Genomic DNA, 18193 nt, shown 5'->3' on the forward strand with positions numbered 1-18193 from the left:
GACAGGCATTGAAAACATCCAGCTCTGGGACTCTGGGTACTAACCCAGGGCAGAGTAGTTAGCAGAAGCCTTTGAAATATGTGTGAACTATGGCTTACACGTTATCTGGGGTGAGGAGTGATTTTGGAGGAAGCAACCAAGAGACTGTGAATTTGTCCTGCCTGGCTGCAAATCAGTCTGCACAGCTTCCTTGGTGGACAGTGTGGGAGGATTTATATGTGTCATGGGGTTAAATAAAAAGCCTTTTATAACCTTCCAGAAGGGCAAGCTGCTCTGCCACAGAAATTCAGTGCAGGACAAACTGAAAGACTGAGGCACTGTGACATAAAGCAACATCCCAATTTGCTCCAATGAAGGCAAGCCCAGGGTCTCTGGGGACCATCAGTAGCTCTCCAAGTGTCAGCATGTCCTTCTCCCTGGGGATATTTCTCAGGCTGCCTTTGCTCTGGCATATTTTCAGATCCAGTAGGGATTGAGAAACACAGCCCAGCTCAGCCACTGATTCCTTTCAGAATCTGCAGCCTTAACAGCTGAGCTCAGTGGCCAAACCTGATGCCCCAGTTGCCCAAACCCAGCAGCTCAACAGGCAACACAACATAAGAAACAAACAGAGTGAGGAGTCCTGAGTCTTTTCCTTTCTCTGATGCTGATCTCTGCACATCAGATCAACTATGTTCCTCCCTCCTCCTCCAAACCTGACTTGGACAGGGCTGTAGGACACTGCATAGTTCCAGAATGACCCCTCTCCTGAAATATTAACGTAACTTTTCAGAGCTTAACCCTCAAACCAGGATTTACTAGAATTAAAGGAGTGGGCAGTTAACAGGCACATTCCTTTGCTAACTGAAAATTCATGTGTGCTTTTTATTTGCACCAAGATTGTTTTGAAATGGAAAATGAGACCATTTTCTTCAAAGTAAGGCTGATCTGATGTGTTCTGTTCAGAAACATCAAAAACTGAAAGCTTTGTGTGAAGCTGTTTAACTCTGTGGCTTCCTCTGCCTAAAGAAATTCTCCTTGAGACTTCTCCAGCCACTCAGTCCAGACTCTGAGCATCTTAGGCATGAACAACTACCACGGAAAAGGATAAACCTTGCTCAGCAAAACAGAGCCCAGGAGATGTCCTGTGAAACAGAGGAGTCATCAGAGAAAGACACTAGGCAGAGATGGGGGAGGAATTGATTGAAGGTGAACATCTGCTCCTGGAACAGCACCAGACAGGTGAGACTTTGCTTTTTATTGCTGAGCATCTGCCTTGGAGCATCAATTCCCAGCAGGACTGTCAGCCCCACCTCCACTTGCTCAGATAAAGCCATCCCTTTTCTTACCTCTGTAATTTCATGAGTGTTCTGTAATCACAAGGATGACACTGCCTACATGGACATGGATGTTCACATCTGCTCCTCATTCACTGTCTCCACAGATGCCTGGGGAGATCAGGATGTTGTGTTTTGTCAAGGATTGATCCCATATTTAAGTGTCTTTCACTCCACTGCATGCAGAGAAAGCACAAACCACCATGACCACAGAGCTGTGCAGGGTGAAGTGGTGATGGGGCAAATGCCTAGTTAGATTTTAAGACAAATGTCATGACTGTGTTTGATTGAAGTCTCAGATTACAACATCCAGTGAGTTCTTGCAGCGTAAAACATCAGCTAGGATCCTCTCCTGGCTCTTCTGCCATCCTGCTACATCTGTAAGTTCCTCCTCCTCTCCTTGCCTCAGTTTCCTTGCTGGAGGGGCAAAATCTCCTCAAGATGCCTTTGGGAATCACCTGCACTTATTTCAGTCTCCCCTCTTCCTTCTGAATCATTCCAGCCATTGCATTCCCAGTATCACCTTAGACAACAGAAGGCAAGGTGATGTTCTGCTCCTGCTAGAGCCAGCCAGTCCTTCTGCACTGAGGGAGCCTGGGATGGCTAAAGAGGAGAAAAATGACAGCTTGTCCTTTTCTCTACCTGCTCCAGAAAGCAGGATGAATCCTGTCAGGTGCTAAGCACTCTGTTATTTTTGTCTGCAGATCAGACACTGCCAGATCAGACCCAAGAGACATAAAAGATTTCCCTCTGCTTTGAAATTAATCTTTGCCTCCCAAGAGCGGCTGAATAAATGTTCCCAGCATGACAAATCCAGAATCACTCTGGAGGTGGGGGTTTTATGTAGCCTCCTTCTAGTGAGCACAAACATAGGATACCAGGGGCTTAAACAGGCTTTCAACCTTGCAGGATTCAAAGCACACCTGTGCCTTTTCTTAAAAATTTAAACATTTCTTCATACTTAGAGAAGGAGGAAATTCCTCTCTAGGGGTGCCCTCAGCACCTTATTCTCTTGTCTGGTGACCTGGAAATATCCATCAGCTTTAATCATCCAGAGGAGGTTGGAAGTGTTTGCTAAGTTCAACTCAAGCCACCAACCAGAGCATTCCTGACCACAGCATAGGGATATCCTGCTCTCCCCCACAGCCACACAGGTCCCATGGGGCTGTAAATCACTCTTGCCCTCTGCAGTCACTGCCACTTAGGAGTGCTCAGGACACCACCAAGAGCTAAATCTGGAGCACAGAAATAGGGAACAGCAGGGTTTACAGGTCAGGGATGGGGCTGAGCTGTGCACAGCAGACATCAAAGCAGCACAGCTTAAAGATAGTCAGTCAGAAATCCTTTCCAGAACCATTTATTCATGGGCACAGGGTTCTTTAGGAAGGAGCTGGTGCAGACTAGAGGTAGCTGCCAAGGAACATTTAACACTTTGCAGAAAGCTGAAACTCAGCTGCACCATGGGATAGCAAGGAGAAACCAGGTCTGCTCTACTCATTCTCTCACCACCCTCACTGCCTGCAGCAGGATTGCTCTGGAAGCAATGAGAACTCCTCTCTCCAGCTTGGGGAACCTTAGGGAACCTACTTGAGAAACAAGGATTTGATCCAGTTTCACAGGGATGACAGGATGTGGAGGTGTAAGACTGGCAGGGATCAGAGCAGGGATGCACTGAGCCAAGCAGAAGCAGCTCAGTCTCTCAGCAGCACAGCCCCACAATGGGGATGCATTTCCTGGAATTTTCATCTTTAAAGGAGGGATTGATCCAGACAGAGAACACAAAGCCAGCAGGACATGGAATCTGTAAAAGAAATGGAGTCAGGCTGCTTCCTGGCCCCATTACTCGATTTGTCACCCTTGTAAATAATGGTTAATGCATCTCCCAGTGGGCCTGACCCTCCCTTCTGCTGAGGACCAGCTGTGCTGTTTATCAATGCACATTTAGCTATTTCAATTTTCAAAATATGATCGAATCAGCGGTGCTTAAAATGTACTTGTTAATGGCACCAGTTTGCGATTTCATTTTACTTTAATATAAACCATCTGCTCCGAGCAGACAGCAGCTGCAGCTCTGCTGCCCTCATGGCTCCACACAGGAGGGTGGTTCTGAGCTGCCACAGAGGATGCTGTGAGGTTTGGGCTCCACCTGGCCACAGGGTTACCTTGTCCTCAGGTCTGACTGCTGTGACCCAAGAGCTCTGCAGGGAGCTCAAGGTTCTGTTTTCTCTCCAGCAGGAAGAGCAGAGGCAGTGCCTGGGGTGGTGACCAGGGGACTCAGCTCTGAAACTGCCTTGGCCTCACTGCTGAGATGGGGGAGAGGAGGGCAGGCTGCTGAGGGCACTGTCTGCTTGCTGATGGCTGTTCAGACACATGGCAGCCCAGGACAAGGTGCACTGTCCCTTCACAGAGGAGGGATTGTCCCTTCACGTGTCCCAACACCCTCCCCAAATGATAAAAACAGCTCCCTGCAGGTGGTGCCACCCAACAGCTCTAGTTTGGATCCCAAAATGACACCCATGAGAGCTGCTGCAGAATTCACTGCTGGTCTGGCAAAGGGATCCAGACAATGCTGTTCCCCAGCTGTCCAGCAGCTCACTGCTGCTCTTGAAGGCTCAAGTATCGAGGCACAGGCTTGGTGTGGGAGTTGGACATCACCTCAGGAGTCATTGTTGCACTGCTGATCCTGGACAAGGAGAGGGGAAGGACACAGGGAAGGGTTTTTGAAAGGATCAGATGGCCTTCCCAAATTCTCCCCCTTTTAGCTTCGTGGTTCCAGAAAGCTCTGTTTGTTAAAAATAAATTAAAAGAACAAGAAAAGAAAAAAAGAAAGCAGAAAGAAACTGAGAGAAGGAGACCTCCTCCTCTCCTACTCATGGGCTGAGGTATTCCCTGGGCAGCCCTCACTGTCCATCATCCATCCATCACTACCCAAAATAAATACAAGTTTAGAGCAAAACTCATTAGAAAATAAAGTGCATCTGGAGTTGAAAAACTTCTGGAAAAATGGGATATTTTTTTCCTCTTCTTTTTCTTACAAAAAATATTCTTTAAAAAGAAAAGAAAAAAAGGGAGCAAGAGGACAGAGCATGTGGCTCTTGGCCTGGGCTCTACACAGCTGTCCCGTTGGGGAGGGGGATTTTAAATCCACTCTTGAGCAGGGCCAGGCAGATGCAGAGACCCAGCAGGGCAGCCAGGAGCACCCCCAGCCCAGCCTTGAGGCAGGAAGTCCTGCTGCGGGTGAAGGTGCCAGGAGCCATGATGCTGAGCAGGGCTGTGCTCACAGTCAGTGTGTACACGATGGACACGCCCGTGTTGAGAGCCACGATCTTCCCAAACTTGGCAAAGGGGGCGATGATGCAGAAGAACAGGGGGATGGTGGCAATCACAGTGGTGACAGCGCTGGAGACGATTGCCACTCCCACGTGCCGCACTGCTTCCATTGTCCTCCACTGCCTGCACGCCGTGGGGTCCTGGGAAGGGACAGCAGGGTTAGCACAACAATCCTACACTGGTACACAATCCTACACTGCTGTTTCAGGCTTTGAGAGGGTGGCTTAGCTCACAGAATCCCAGTTCAGGATGAAGAGGCTGCCTGAGTGCCACTCTGAGCACACTGAGCAAAGAGCCACAGGGTTAAAACCCAGCAGAGGGTGCTGGATTTTCCTCCTTCCCACCACATCAGACTCATTGCAGGCCTACACAACACAAGCACTGCATGCAGACACTACAGCTGGCATCAGAGATCCCAGGCTAATGTGGTCTCCATCTTCCCAAAGAGACAAAAGATGTTAACAACACTGGAGACGAGCTGGAAGTCCAGCAAAGCAATTTTCAGAGGTTACAGAATTAGTATGGAGCTGTTCCAGCACAGACTGTCTTCACTTGGACATGAAAAGGGCTTTGGACACAGCTGTGGCCAGCAAGAAAGGGACAACCATGCAGTTGGGACTCTCAGCTGGGTTTACTGTACTCAGCTCACAGTCTGGACAAGCAGCAAATCCCCCAGGGATGCTCTGAGGGTGACAGGACACATTGTCCCTTGCCCATGGTGGGTTCTCATCACAGCTGAGGGGCAGGGAGGGCACAAGAGGAATGATAGCAAGGCTGCAGGAAGAACAGAGCTCACCTCTGCCTGCTGGAGTGGCAGGTTCTCCCCTGCCAGCAGGTAACCTTCCACCAAGTGCACACAGTAATCAACAGAGGAGCCAACGAGGATGGAGAGGGAAATTGCTTCCACAGCTCCCATTTCCCAGCCTGACCAGTACATGATGGTCACCACGAGGCAGACAACCCCTGTGTGAGGAAGGTGGAGTTAGGAAAATGTAAAGGACTCTGGGACTGCTGCCCAGACCTACTGATACAGGTCAGTCCCTGCGGAATTTGGGATCACACCTGCAGGTCTGTGTGCCAGCCAGCCTGAATGCTGAACTCACTCACCCTGCCACAGAGACAAACACTTCCCTCACCACAGGAACCATTCCTTAAGGTGATCAGACCTGCTGGGGCCAGTGGAACACCCAGTTAAATATCAGGCAAACTGACAGACTGATGCCAATCTAGACTAACTCTTGCTAAATTCAAGCCCAGACAGGTGTCCCTGTGAGCACAACAAGCACCTCAGGGAAGTGAGGCTGTTGTTTTGCCTGCTGGATTTACACACAGGCTGAGCAAACTTTTTGAAGGCAGGAGTGCTGTTTGTTTGTGAGTCATGTGTGGGAGACTAAGTGGTTTCAAAATGATAGATCTCATTTTTAAACTGAGTTTAGCAACACGCTTAGACCACAATATCCTCAAATCACCAGCCAGGGAGAGGAAACTATTTACAAATTTGCTTCAAATACTAACAAAACTGCTAAAATACTTAGCTTTTAACATCTCCCACTGCTTGGAAACAGCAGCCATGCTGCAGGTTCTTGGAAAGTAGTGCAATTGTTATTCAGAGCATGTGGGACTTAATCACATTATTATACATAACAGGTAGGGATGGCATTTGTGTAGCTAAAACCCTTATTTAAACAAATAAGAAGGGATTTTGTAGATAAAACACACTGGGAATTAGACACACAAATCTACTTTCCCAATGAGGTTCCTGTGCATTTGTTGAGTGTTTCTTCTGTTCATTTAGCCAGTCTGCTCTCCTGGAAAGCCAAAAAGGTTTACACAGAATATGAGCCATTCAGTTCAAACCACCAGAGACTCAGCAGTGCCACAACCCACCAATTTCAGGAAAAGTGAAAGGCTGACACGTTGGAATTAGCGTTTTTACCTAAGATGCTGAGCAGCACTGGCAGCAGGAGGAGGATGTGTGTGGTGAACACTGCCACAGCAGCCACACAGATGACCAGAGAGAGGACAAGACCATACAGGGCACTCTGCACTCCTGGAAGAAAACAGCCAGATGATTTGAGTCCTGGAAGGTGACAGCTGGGATGAGAAAGGTACTGTGCTCCTGCTGGCAACAAGGCAGGCATGGAGTCACACTGGGGGAGATGGGAAGGGGAAGAGGAGAGTGGAAAGAAGGTGATTGTCGCTGTTGAGCCGCTAGCAGAGTAAGAAAACCCGGGTTCAAAAGATGGCATCCAGAAGAGCTTTTATTATTTAATTCCATCTTATATAGACTTTTCAGAGGTCACTCAGATTGGTCAGTCAGAAACCTCCCCCTAGGCCTGATTGGCCAGGCCTGAACTGTCCAACTCTCGAGACATTGTTTTAATAACATCCAAACTTTATCTGTGTTTATAAAACACAGGAAAAATTCTTATGGGAAAGACCTGTGCTAGCCACAGCTGATCAGTTTCTTGAATCCCACATCAGCAGGGCTGAGTCCCTCATCTCTGCCCTTGGGCTTTGCCTAGATTTTGACAATACACATTGCTTAGGGCAGGAACAGGCTTTAGGAGTTTGCACAGCAGTGGCAAGGGACAGCAGGTATAACCCATGGCCACCATATGGGATGGAGTGTGCTGTGGAGATATATCAGAGAGCATGGGTTCCCCAGGGAGAGAAACACAGCAGCCACTCACCTATAATCTCCATGAAAATCTGCTTCCAGTGCTCACAGGTCTGGAAACCATGGCGGAGAGCAGAGCCTTCTGGGAAGAGCTGGAGCTGCTGCTGCAGGAATGTCTCCCATTTCAGATAGTCAGCGTAAGTCTGGAAGGATGATTTCCCCTTGTAGGTTGTCTGTAAGGAGATGAACACATCCCTTGTGTCCTGCTCTTTGGGCAGGGTGGGCATGGCTAGGGAAAGGGCACAGCAAGCTAACCAGGCAGAACTGGCAGTGGCATTTGGGCAAATCTGCCACCAGCTTTTTGCCTGAGCTAATTGTGGCATAAAGAGCCACATCTAACAATTTGTGAGTGCAGGCATGTCTTCAACAAACACTAAATTATGGCTGCAAGTGAAAGTGGCCAGTGCTGAAAGAGCAGAGCTAAACCCCCAGAAGTCACAAGACAAAACTGTCACCAGAATGACAATGTCACCAGGTGATGCTCACCGATTCAAATGCCATGGAGATCCACTGCACCTTCCCATCCTTCACCCCCACTGCCCCGTGAGAGAGCTGTCCAGGCAGCAGGTTGGGCTCAGGGATGTTCTTGCACTCAGGGTGCAACATCTGTAGAAAGGAGGAGATGCTGTAACCTGGAGAGAAAGAAAGAAAGAAAGAGCAAGGGATGGAGCACAGAACAGGGAAAGGAAACACCTTGAGCAAGGGGATGAAAAACCCCAACCAGCAACCCAAAATGAGAGCCCCAAGAGAACAGCAGGCCCCATTTGACAGCAGCTGCTTCCCCTTGCCACTCTGGTTTTGCCAAAGCCCTTGAGGTCTCAGCTGCTTCAAAGGACACTCTGTGCCACCAGCATGGGACAGGACACTGCCACTGCTGTTTGTCCCCAGCTGTCAGGAAGCAGCACAAAGAGCAAGTGCTGACAGCTGTCTGCCTGGACTGGCAGGATTTGCTCCAGGCATGAAACTGGCTTTTGGATTGAAACCAAAATATACACCCTAGGCTCAGCTCCACAGCCCTGTGACCTCTGAAGTTGGGAGAGATGGTCACTGGGCAGGTGTGCAAAGCCACAGAGACAGTGAGGAGCCTCACTGCAATGAGATCAGCTGTGATTTCATCATTATTCAGGAGCTACTAAGGGGATATTTACTGAATCAAAAGATTGTATCTCAAGAAATTCCCAGGACTGGAAAGAACAAACTTAATTGTTATCTTCCTGGATTAAATCCCAAAGAATACACCCAGTGTCTTTGGCATTAAATAGACCATCTTTTTTTCTTTCTGTCCCAAAAAGCACAACCAATGACACATCCTAGAAGGGTCAAGCTACCTTGGGAAGAACAGGAGACAGCAGGAAGCAGTCACCCTATCAGTTTGCTGTTGAAGAGCCCAGCCCAAGCACAGGCAGAGCTGCAGAGGAGTTAACTCAACCTACCAGAGGGCAAACACTGAGCCCCTCCAGGCTTCACCAGCTCAGAGTTGCTGGCAATGGCTTTGCAGAGGCGGCACAGGTTGCCAATCTCTTTGAAGAGGTCAAAGCTGTCATCGTAGATAACGCTGCCCTTTCACAAGGAGACACAATGACAAGAGCACCACACGTGAGGCACAAACACAACAAAAGGCAACTCCAGCTTCCTGCCCACCCCACTGCCTGCTCTTGTCACTGCCCCTTCAGAGGAAACAGGCAAGAGCTGATTCTGCACAGTACCCCCAAATCAAAGGGCAGGGAGAAACCAGAAAGCCAAGCTAAGCATAATTTTTCTAGAAGACTGCCATGTGTCAAGGTATCAGATCTCAGAGATTAGCTGCTTCTGGAAAAGTCACATTTAGTAACCTTTCCCTGGAGTAACTGGTTTTTATTTTTTCCTGTTAATACATCATAACAAGATATATATTACAGAAAAAGATCAGTTTCCTCAGTCTGAAATTCATAGTGAGATTTTGTACCGAGCTCAAGATGTGTTTGTTTCCAAAATCCTCAAGAAAGCCAGATTTAGACTCAAAATTAGAAGGTTATATATTGCACTCAGAGGGATTTTCTGACAATTCTGAAGTATTTTTCTCAGCAAGGACTTCCTGATCTCCATGATTTTGTCAATTTGCTACAACAGAGCTGTACTGGCTGATCACAATGCCACCACCTCTGCCCTCCCATCTGTCCAGACTGCTGTGGGCATTAACTAATTAACTAACACCCTCCAGAGAGCCCATCCCTCACTCCCATCATGCCAGGCCATGTGTACCATGTCTCCAATGACGTGGTTGTCTGGGCGCCTCGTGCGATTAACCCCTCGGATCCCAAACACCACAAACACCATGGCTCCAGTGTCCACCAGTGGCCTCACAGCTGGCTTCCCACAGCCTGTGTTCATGCAGGGGTTGAATCCAGAGGTGGCTGACAGCTTTGCTTTGGGTGCTGCTGTCAAATAAAAGGTTGAATAAATAAATAAAACAGAAGAATAAAGGTTGGTTGCATTAGATGGCAATAAAAGTGTGACTGTCTGGATCTTGGTGTGTTTGAAAAGGGTTTCATCAGCTTACCTTTCTCACTGGGAACATAGAGGATGCCTTTGGTGGGTCCATCTGGGCTGGAGCTGAGCAGACAGCCTGGAGGTGCCACACACACTCGGCCATGGTAAGGAGGTTTGTGTGACTGGGCAAAATACAGTTTCCTGTGCAGCAAAGAAAATCGGTTATGGGGGATTCACAGGTAGAGAAGATGATGCATGCAAAGTGTTACACAAAACAGACATTCTCAGGGACAGAAGGGAAAGGTGAACATCTCCAGGCCTGTATCTCTAGCCAGTCCATATTCTGTGCTGCCTGTTCAGCCCAAGAGTTCAGGTGGGTAAGGGCAAGAATCAGATCAGCAACATCTTTCTGCCACCCAAAGAAGCCCCCAGTCACAGTCCTGAACCTCTCAAGCCTTTGGCACATTAATGATGCTATGGGCCTGCAAAGTGACTGCAGAGATGGGGCATTTGTCCAGCAAAGCAGATTCTAGGGCCATGGATGTCACTGATTGAGGGCAGGGCTAGCACTGGCCATTTGGCATCTCACATCTGCCTGGTCCTGAGTGGGTTTGGAAAGTTACCGTGTTCGCTGCTGCTCCTTGGAGGCCACGTAGAAACTGAAGTCAAACTTCCAGCCCTTCTTGGTGTCACAGGACAAGGTGGTCATCATCCACTTCCTGGGGCTCGTCTGCTTAAGCAGCCCTACTGTGGACACACAAGCTGTCAGCTTCCTGGTGAAGTTACCGAAAGGCACTCTATACACCTGAGCAATGGATTAATGAAAACAGATACTTAACTCCACGGGGTTGCAGCCTGTTGCACATCAGCATCACACTCTCCCCTCCTCCCTGAGCACTGGCACAGCCACACAGAATGAGCAGCACAGGTACAGCCCCAGCCAGCCCCCCAGCCTGCCCCTTTCCAGCAATGGCCAGTGTGGGATGGGCACCTCAGCACCCCTGCTCCCAGTGACCCATCTGAGTATTTGAGTTGTCATCACCTTAAGCCTGACACTGATACCCTGTAAATAAATGTCCAGATGTGGTAATCCTTTATACTTTAACTCCTTCTAGGCTGTGGGCTTAGCTCCCTCCTAGGAAAGCATCCATGGTAAATACATTCCATTCGATTTTGTTTGTATGGAGCTTTGGCAAGCCACAGATTTTCTCTGGAGTCCAATTTTTCCCATCAAGGAGATGGATGCAAGACCCTGTCACCACTTCAGATCTGCTCTTCCTTCAGGGAAAAGGTGTCTTTTATCCATTGCACAAATTTCAGAATGTAATTTAATTCCCATCCTCCTCATTTATCTGTGAGTTGGGAATAACATTTGCCTACTTCACAGTGATCATGTGAGGCTCTTCATTCATTAATGTGTAAAAGCTTTGAGATCCTTAGGATGAAAACTGCTTTGTGAGATGCTGTTAATAATAAATTACAGCTCTGCTCCCATCACTGACAGTCACCTCACAACAGCAACAGGTAAGTCTTGTGGCACTCCAAGGTATCATCTTGCCAAGCACAATGCCTTCTGTGTTAACCACCCTACTGCAGTGCCCTGAAAATGTCACCCAGAGCTACACAGGACCCCGTGGAGAGACAGGAGGAGGCTCTTGTGCTCACCTGCTGAGTGCTGCACTCTTGACAGAGGGATCCAGCCTCCTGGACTGACTCACCTGGAATGAAGGCACCTCCCCGTCCCCCGGTGACACCATCTGCCAGGGCGCAGGGACACTGGCATTGAGTGAGAATCTGTAGATGGCTGGTCTTCCCTTGCTCCTGGACTTGGAGATGTACACAGTCCCCTGGAGATCTGAAGAAAACAGAGGGCATGAGGTTTGGTGGCACTTCTCAGTCAGCAAATCCTACAGACATGGGCAGAGCAAAGCAGGGTTCTTGTGGTCTGCTGTGTGCTCTGGGATGGCAGGCAAAGCCTCCACCTGGCAGCACAGCACACCTTTCAAAGGCTGCCACAAATACATCCTGAGCTGCAGTAATTCCTGATGGCTTATTGATTCATGTCACCTTGGGATCTGGCCCAATAACTCTGTTATCCTCCAAATCCCCCACAAAACAGGCTGAATTTACTCTCCTTGTGACCTGCCAATGAGATTGTGAACAGGACTGGGATGTAAAAGCTCAGAGTTCCTAGTCCTGCACTCAGATCAGAGGGATATGGCACTAGACTGTACTGCCACCTGGGTTATAGGATCATGTCCTAAAGAGCAGTAGGCATTCAGGGAAAGGGGGATTCTAGAGATACCCCACACATCCAGCACCAGGCTCAGTGGGCTAGGCTGTGAAGAGAATTATTCCCCACCAGCTATTCAGACAGGATGTGGTTTAGTTTCTGCCCCAGTGGATCCTTGGGCCCTGGTGTGACAGAGTCATCATGCCCCACTCACCTTGCTGCCCTGCATCACTCATGCTGCCTTTGCTTCCCCAAGGTGACCCCGAGCCCCTCTTCTTCTTCTCCAAGGAAGTTCGGATGTTGTTCTGCAGACTGTGGGGCTTTTCCTGAAACAAACCTGTCCCACAAGGTTAGTCAGGGAGGAAAGAGTGGATGGCATGAGAAAAGACCTACCAGCCCTGTGCACACCAGATTGCTGCTGAGCACCAAACCCTGGGCAGGCAACACAATGCCACAGACCCTGGGCTGGGCTCTGACATGAGAGCAACACTTTGAGTAAAAGCAGTCAGTTTTCATGGTCTGTGAAGTGATTGCTCCAGCAGAAATACTCAGGCAGTTCCTGGCTAAAGCAGGAAATACTTTTCTAAAAACTCCACTCCTACAGGCAACTCAACCATCCCCACTCCCAGTGTATGCCTCCCTTCCACAGGGTCCATCCAATGTCCAGTGAGATATTTGAATATTATAGGTGTCTGCCTCACATTTCAGCTCCTCTAGTCCATGGCTGAGCTGCACCCACTGTGGTTTGGGGAGCAGTGTTCTCACCTGAGCAGGTGACACAGGAGATGCCCTCAGCACTCAGGTTGTATTTCAGGTCCAGCAGCACCTGGATGTTCGTGTCTGGCCGGAACAAGACTGGAGCTCGGCTGGCTGGGTGGAGGCGACTGGCAAAGAATATGGACAGGAGCAAAACAAGGAGAAAGAGCCCTGCAAGGAGAAACCTGGGTGAGTGTGGGACCCTAGATGCACTTCAGGCATGCTCAGAGAGCAAGCATGTGGTAGAAAGATGGTATTTTCAGTTGGTAAAAAGCCAGCACACTGGCAGCTGGACCTTCTTGTAATAAGCCCCATGCCTGGGAAAAACTCCATCAGGATTTGCCACTTTAGATCTGAGTGAAAAGAGAGGGATGGAAAAGTCCCTTAGGGACTGACTGTTCTGGGAGCACTCTTCTGCTGTGTTAGAAGACACTTACCATGTCCCTCTTCCCACCTCTTGTCACTAATAATCAAGGCTTGGCGACAGATTGAAATGTCAAACCCTCTGAAATCCATGTAGATGGAATACCTGCCTCTTTCCTTACCCACAATCACCCATCTGCTCTTCACTGCAGACCACAGCACCCAGTGTTCCAGCAGCTCCTGCAGGTGAGTTATGAAGTGACCTCGGTTGCTCTTCTCTGCAGAGAGCTGCAGATTTTCTGGTATCACAGACACCAAGGGGACATCCCCTATTTCCAGGGAAACTAGAACAGAGAGAAATCAAAAGCAGCCTCAGTGTTATGAGTGTCTCTCAGAGCTGTCTGCCCTCCTTTATCAAATCTTCTGCAAGGTGCTGTACAACTCACTCAAGCTGAAGAGATGGAGTCAGAGCCAGGCAGAGGCAGTGACTCAGAGGATGTTACAAGAAGCCTCCTTGTCAAGTCACTGCCATGAAACAGCTACACTTGTAAAGCCATAGCTCAGTCAAAAATCTGTGCTTCAGGCTATTCCTTCCTCCACCAAATCCCACAAACACTCTCCATATGGTCACAGGGACACTGCATGCTCCTTGGGCCAAGCAGAACTTGTCCCTGTCCCACTAAATACATCTTACTGCTAATCACACACAGCTGATCTGTTCCTGACTGCAGCCTGGCTCTTCCTGATCCTCTTCTCTCCAGCTCAGGGATGCCAAGGGAACTGCAGCAGTGAGATCAAGCATGCCCAGCACACTGTACAGCCAACCTACAAACCATGCTTGGTCACCAGCTGGAACAAGCTGCTTTGCTTCTTCACAGTTCCCTGACACCCAAGGGCCCTGGGGGGAAACATCCTGCTGTTTGCAGGCAAGGGAGGGATTATTTCCACACATTATCACTGTGTCTGGCTGTGGCATACTAAGAATTCTTGCAGCACAGAGCCAGAGCTTCTCTGCCTGCCTGTCAAAGGCATCTCAGAGCCCACTCTGCAGCAAGGAAAGGGCTCTGCATGCCATGGAAATGATCCAGTTACCTCCAGTTCCAGTTTTTCTAGGCCTGGAAGATGCTCACTGCCCAGACCACTGCTGTTGGGGGTCTTAAAAGAAGAGATTCCAGCAAGTTTTAAAAGCCAAGTACAAGAGAGCATGACTCTGTAAGCACCTTTTTCTTGGGATCAGGGCTGGAAGGATTATCTCCTAATCCTAATAATAGATAGGGAATTTCTGGGCTTTTTATCTAGATTGCTTATGTGATCTCAGGCAAGTCACTGCCCTCTTCACGCCATGATGGAGGAGCTGCTCTAGGGGGGTGATGCTGGAGAAAAACAGTGTTCTTTCTCCTGCTTCCCAAATGCAGGAATTCCCAAATGCTCCCAATGGCAGGGAAGAGTGGAAAACTTTACTCCAAGGTGAGCTGTCCTGGTGTTATGAATTACATGTTTCCTGGCTACATCCATCTCACAATCAGTATTCCAGACAGAAAGCAGACCATGGTAGACCCAAGAGAATTAGCAAAGTAGTTAGAAAGCATGTATTGACACCCACTGAAGATCTCAAAGCAACTTAGAAGGAATACTGAGTTCTGTCTCCTACAACTTCCCATGACAGCACCACCTCCAGCTCACAATTTGGGAACTGAGGCAAGGAGCAGGGAGAACTGCAGGATAAAGAGGGCAGTGTGATCCCCTGCAGGCACCACACAGCACACACATACCAGGCTCCTCCTCCACGCTGAGCAGTGGGATGTCATCATCGAGGTAGGGAAGGGTCTCTCTGCCTGCTCTGGAGGTGACCTCTTGGGAAATGAAGAGATCTTCAGCCAGGTGCAAGGCACTCTTCCTGGTGCACTTCTGACTACAGCTGGATGGGAACAGGAAAGGAGACAAAGGCAAGAGTTTTAAGCCACAAACCCTGTGAAGAGTCACCAGTGGGCTCCTTCAGTGGCAAGGAGAGCAGCAACAACCTGCTGAAATTACTTGGAAAGACAGCAGGCAGGGCCAGGAGCAAATTCTATTGCTAAGGGCTGAGAGGGAAGGAGCTAGGCTGGACACACAGGGTAGGGCTGAGCCATGGACACTGGGTGCTGAGTGATGGGAATTTCAGCAGTTCATGTCCCTGCTAGTGAATAAAAACAGGCCAGGTCATCTGCAGTGTTAAAGAGCAGGGGGAGAGGAAATGTGCTGACTTTCAAACACAAATCTCTACATCCTGCTTGTGCTCACAGGCAGGAGCAATGGTGATCTGCCTGCCTTGCAGGGTTTGTGTCTCCACAGCTTGAAGGTTTAGCTGTGCATTAAGTGCTCTGAGGACACAAATGGTCCAATATTCCACAGGATTTAACCAAGAGGATTGACTGACTTTGCAGAGTCTGGCTCATGGAAAGCACCTGTGCACACAGCAGAGAGAATGAGACTGCAACTTGACCTTTCCATTTTGCTCCAATTTGGAATGGCAGAACTTACATTTCCCTGCTGTCAGAGCCAAAGCCAAGCTGCCTGAGGGGAATGAGGATAAACTGAGATGATGGGGAAAGAATTTGCACACCTCCTTGACTGCAAATCCCACACCTTCCCACCCACAGGCTGCAGGGCTCACCTGGCTTGGCAGGAGCTCTCCAGTGGGGACACATAAAGGGTCCATATTCCCAGAGCAGCTGGCATGGTGAAGAGCACAGCTACCCAGCAGCAGGACACAATCAGGGACATGAAGAGTCCAAAGTCATGCACAGCTGGGATCTACATGAAGAGAGAGAACACAGGGTTGGTATCAACTGCAGCAGGATTGCTGGAGAGACAGGAGGCAAGGAAGAGATGTCTTGAGGAACCTGAGTAAATTGAAGGTTTAGCTGAGCATTGAGTGCTCTGAGGACACAAATGGTCCAATATTCCATAGGATTTAACCAAGAGGATTGACTGACATTGCAGGGTCTGGCTCATGGAAGGCACCTGTGCACACACATACAATTGCATACAATTGAGGTCAATTCACACTCTGACCTCAGCCATGATAGCAAAGCCTGCAGGTAAAGCACTGAGACAGCCTGGTGGCCACTGGATCCTGTTAGATCAGTGGCACAGAAGCATTTCCTTGGCTGCTAACCCTCTACCTTACAGACAGCCCTGTGAGAAGCAGGTCTGGCAGCCCACTGTGCTGAAGGAGAGGACAGATGGGTTCAGCAGGTTCCTGAGCTATCAGCCCCTCTGGCAGAAATGGAAACCCCAATCCCCAAGGCTCAGGGTACCTGAGAGAAGATGTTGGCAGCATAGGCTGCAGCAGTGGTCAGGGAGGTGAAGAAGGTGGCTTTCCCTGCTGTCTGGATGGTGTGGATCATTCGCAGCCGCAGGTCCTTCAGGTGGGTGGCTTGGCGGTAGGTGTTGATGAAAACAAACACATCATCAACCCCTGGAAAACACAGCAGAGATGTTGATATTCTGCTCAAAGAAAAAAATCTCATTTCCCCCTTGGCATTTGACCTGAAAATATTACACTTACAGGTCTATAGGTAAAACTTATAAGTCCCCTCAAAAGGGCCTGAAAATTCAATCTGCATTTCCCACCATCACCTTCTCTGCTGCAGGCAGGAGGCAGGGCAAGGCAGCAAAGGCAGGCTTTGAATAAAGACATGCTTACCAATGCCCACGATGACAAAGGCAGCCACACCATTGAGGATACCCAGATATTGGATCCCAAACACGACATGGTACAGGAACAGAGCCACCAGGCAGCTTAGCCCAATGCTGGCAATGCCAAAGAAGGACAGGAACACTACAGCAGAAAAGAAACACAGAAAAAATAGTATTTCTGGGCACCCCCAGGAGAACAGACACCTCCCACCCGCCCTGTTGGGATCCTGGTTCCCATGAGTGTGTTGGTGACAGAGAACAGCTCAGGGCTGTGTGAGTACTGCTTGCAGACTCCTTCCCATGAGGCTCATGCAGCAGCTTTATGCCAGCAGTAGCAGGATGGGAATTTGCATCTTATTCCTGATCTCCTGTGAGTCTTTCCCTCACCCTGCCCACCCTGCCAAATCTCTGCTCTGGAGAATCAGACTGGCTTGCCCTTGTGCATGCTGCCAGGGCATCAGAACCTGTCCCACAGCTTGCACAGACTCAGAGAGACATCTGGATTTGTGTTAGAGCAGGGCAGCAGTGACTCCAGCCTACCTGAGCAGGAGGTGAGGATGTAGACCAAGACAGCTATGCAGCTGCTGCTGATGAAGGCCAGCAACATGTCGTTGTTGAAAGTCCTCCTCACTTCATAGTCAAACAAATCTGTCCCTCCGTACAGCACCTGGACTTTGCTAGGGTGAGAAGGGATGAAAGAAGAGGAATAGTTGAGTGCAAAAGGAGCAGAGCCAGGTGGTTTAAAGCACAGTGTCTCCTCCAGAGCCAGAGGAGGTCACTGCTCTAATAACCTGGCAGTTCTCTGTAGAAACAGCTCAGAATAGTGAGAGCAGGTTGAACAAAGTTGCTGCTGGAGGTGAAATTCACACAGGGAAGGAGAAAAGTAAAGAGCAGGTCTAATATTTTTAAAATTCCTCCAGTGCATGGTGGGTCTTAGGCACTGACAGACAGTTCCTGAAGCCTTCAAAGCCAATTCCATCTGGAATCCTAATCATTACTTATTATATTAGCACAGCAGATGCAGGCAGAGTGAGCTTATCAGGAACCATATGATTTACCAGCTTCTGCTTCTGGAAGCAGCTCTGAGTGGAAGTAATCCAACGTAATTTAACCAGGACTACAATAATGCTGCACCATAGGAGGCTATCCGGGATCTGAGTTTGGAACTGAGCCTTGGCCCCAGTTCCCTTCTGGCTTATCAAAATCACAACCTGCTCTGCCAGCCCATTGCTCAGAATGCTTCGTGGCTGCCTGCATTCCAACCTGCTTCTGAAGATCAGCACTCCTTCATTCTGGGAGCTCTTGAGACTCAGGGCAGTAGGAACCTGCTAGAGAGTCTAGGAAGGTACAGAGACTAGGACTACT

The 18193-nt window shown here is 49.0% G+C and overlaps 1 protein-coding gene across 4 annotated transcripts in view; it reads right to left on the minus strand.

Annotated features, from left to right (window-relative positions):
- Positions 1-2657: 2657 nt before the first annotated feature.
- DISP3 (dispatched RND transporter family member 3) overlaps positions 2658-18193 on the minus strand; it is a 35587-nt gene continuing 20051 nt past the window's right edge. For 3 of the 4 annotated variants that reach the window (XM_085079980.1, XM_085079978.1, XM_085079981.1), the window contains exons 4-21: positions 17369-17505; positions 16836-16970; positions 16447-16607; positions 15801-15940; positions 14920-15065; positions 13330-13491; positions 12794-12955; positions 12243-12365; positions 11514-11650; positions 10419-10600; positions 9866-9996; positions 9568-9743; positions 8760-8886; positions 7813-7958; positions 7340-7499; positions 6583-6696; positions 5443-5609; positions 2658-4786 (exon numbers count right to left, since the gene is read on the minus strand). In XM_085079980.1, coding sequence (XP_084936106.1) covers positions 4424-4786; positions 5443-5609; positions 6583-6696; positions 7340-7499; positions 7813-7958; positions 8760-8886; positions 9568-9743; positions 9866-9996; positions 10419-10600; positions 11514-11650; positions 12243-12365; positions 12794-12955; positions 13330-13491; positions 14920-15065; positions 15801-15940; positions 16447-16607; positions 16836-16970; positions 17369-17505 — 2869 coding nt within the window. In that variant the 3' untranslated portion in view covers positions 2658-4423. The remainder of the gene's footprint in view (positions 4787-5442; positions 5610-6582; positions 6697-7339; positions 7500-7812; positions 7959-8759; positions 8887-9567; positions 9744-9865; positions 9997-10418; positions 10601-11513; positions 11651-12242; positions 12366-12793; positions 12956-13329; positions 13492-14919; positions 15066-15800; positions 15941-16446; positions 16608-16835; positions 16971-17368; positions 17506-18193) is intronic. The other variant, XM_085079979.1, reaches the window with a different exon arrangement.

Source organism: Lichenostomus cassidix, chromosome 21 (genome assembly GCF_008360975.1).
Source record: "Lichenostomus cassidix isolate B80296 chromosome 21, HeHo_3.0, whole genome shotgun sequence".
Classification (NCBI taxonomy): Eukaryota; Metazoa; Chordata; class Aves; order Passeriformes; family Meliphagidae; genus Lichenostomus; species Lichenostomus cassidix.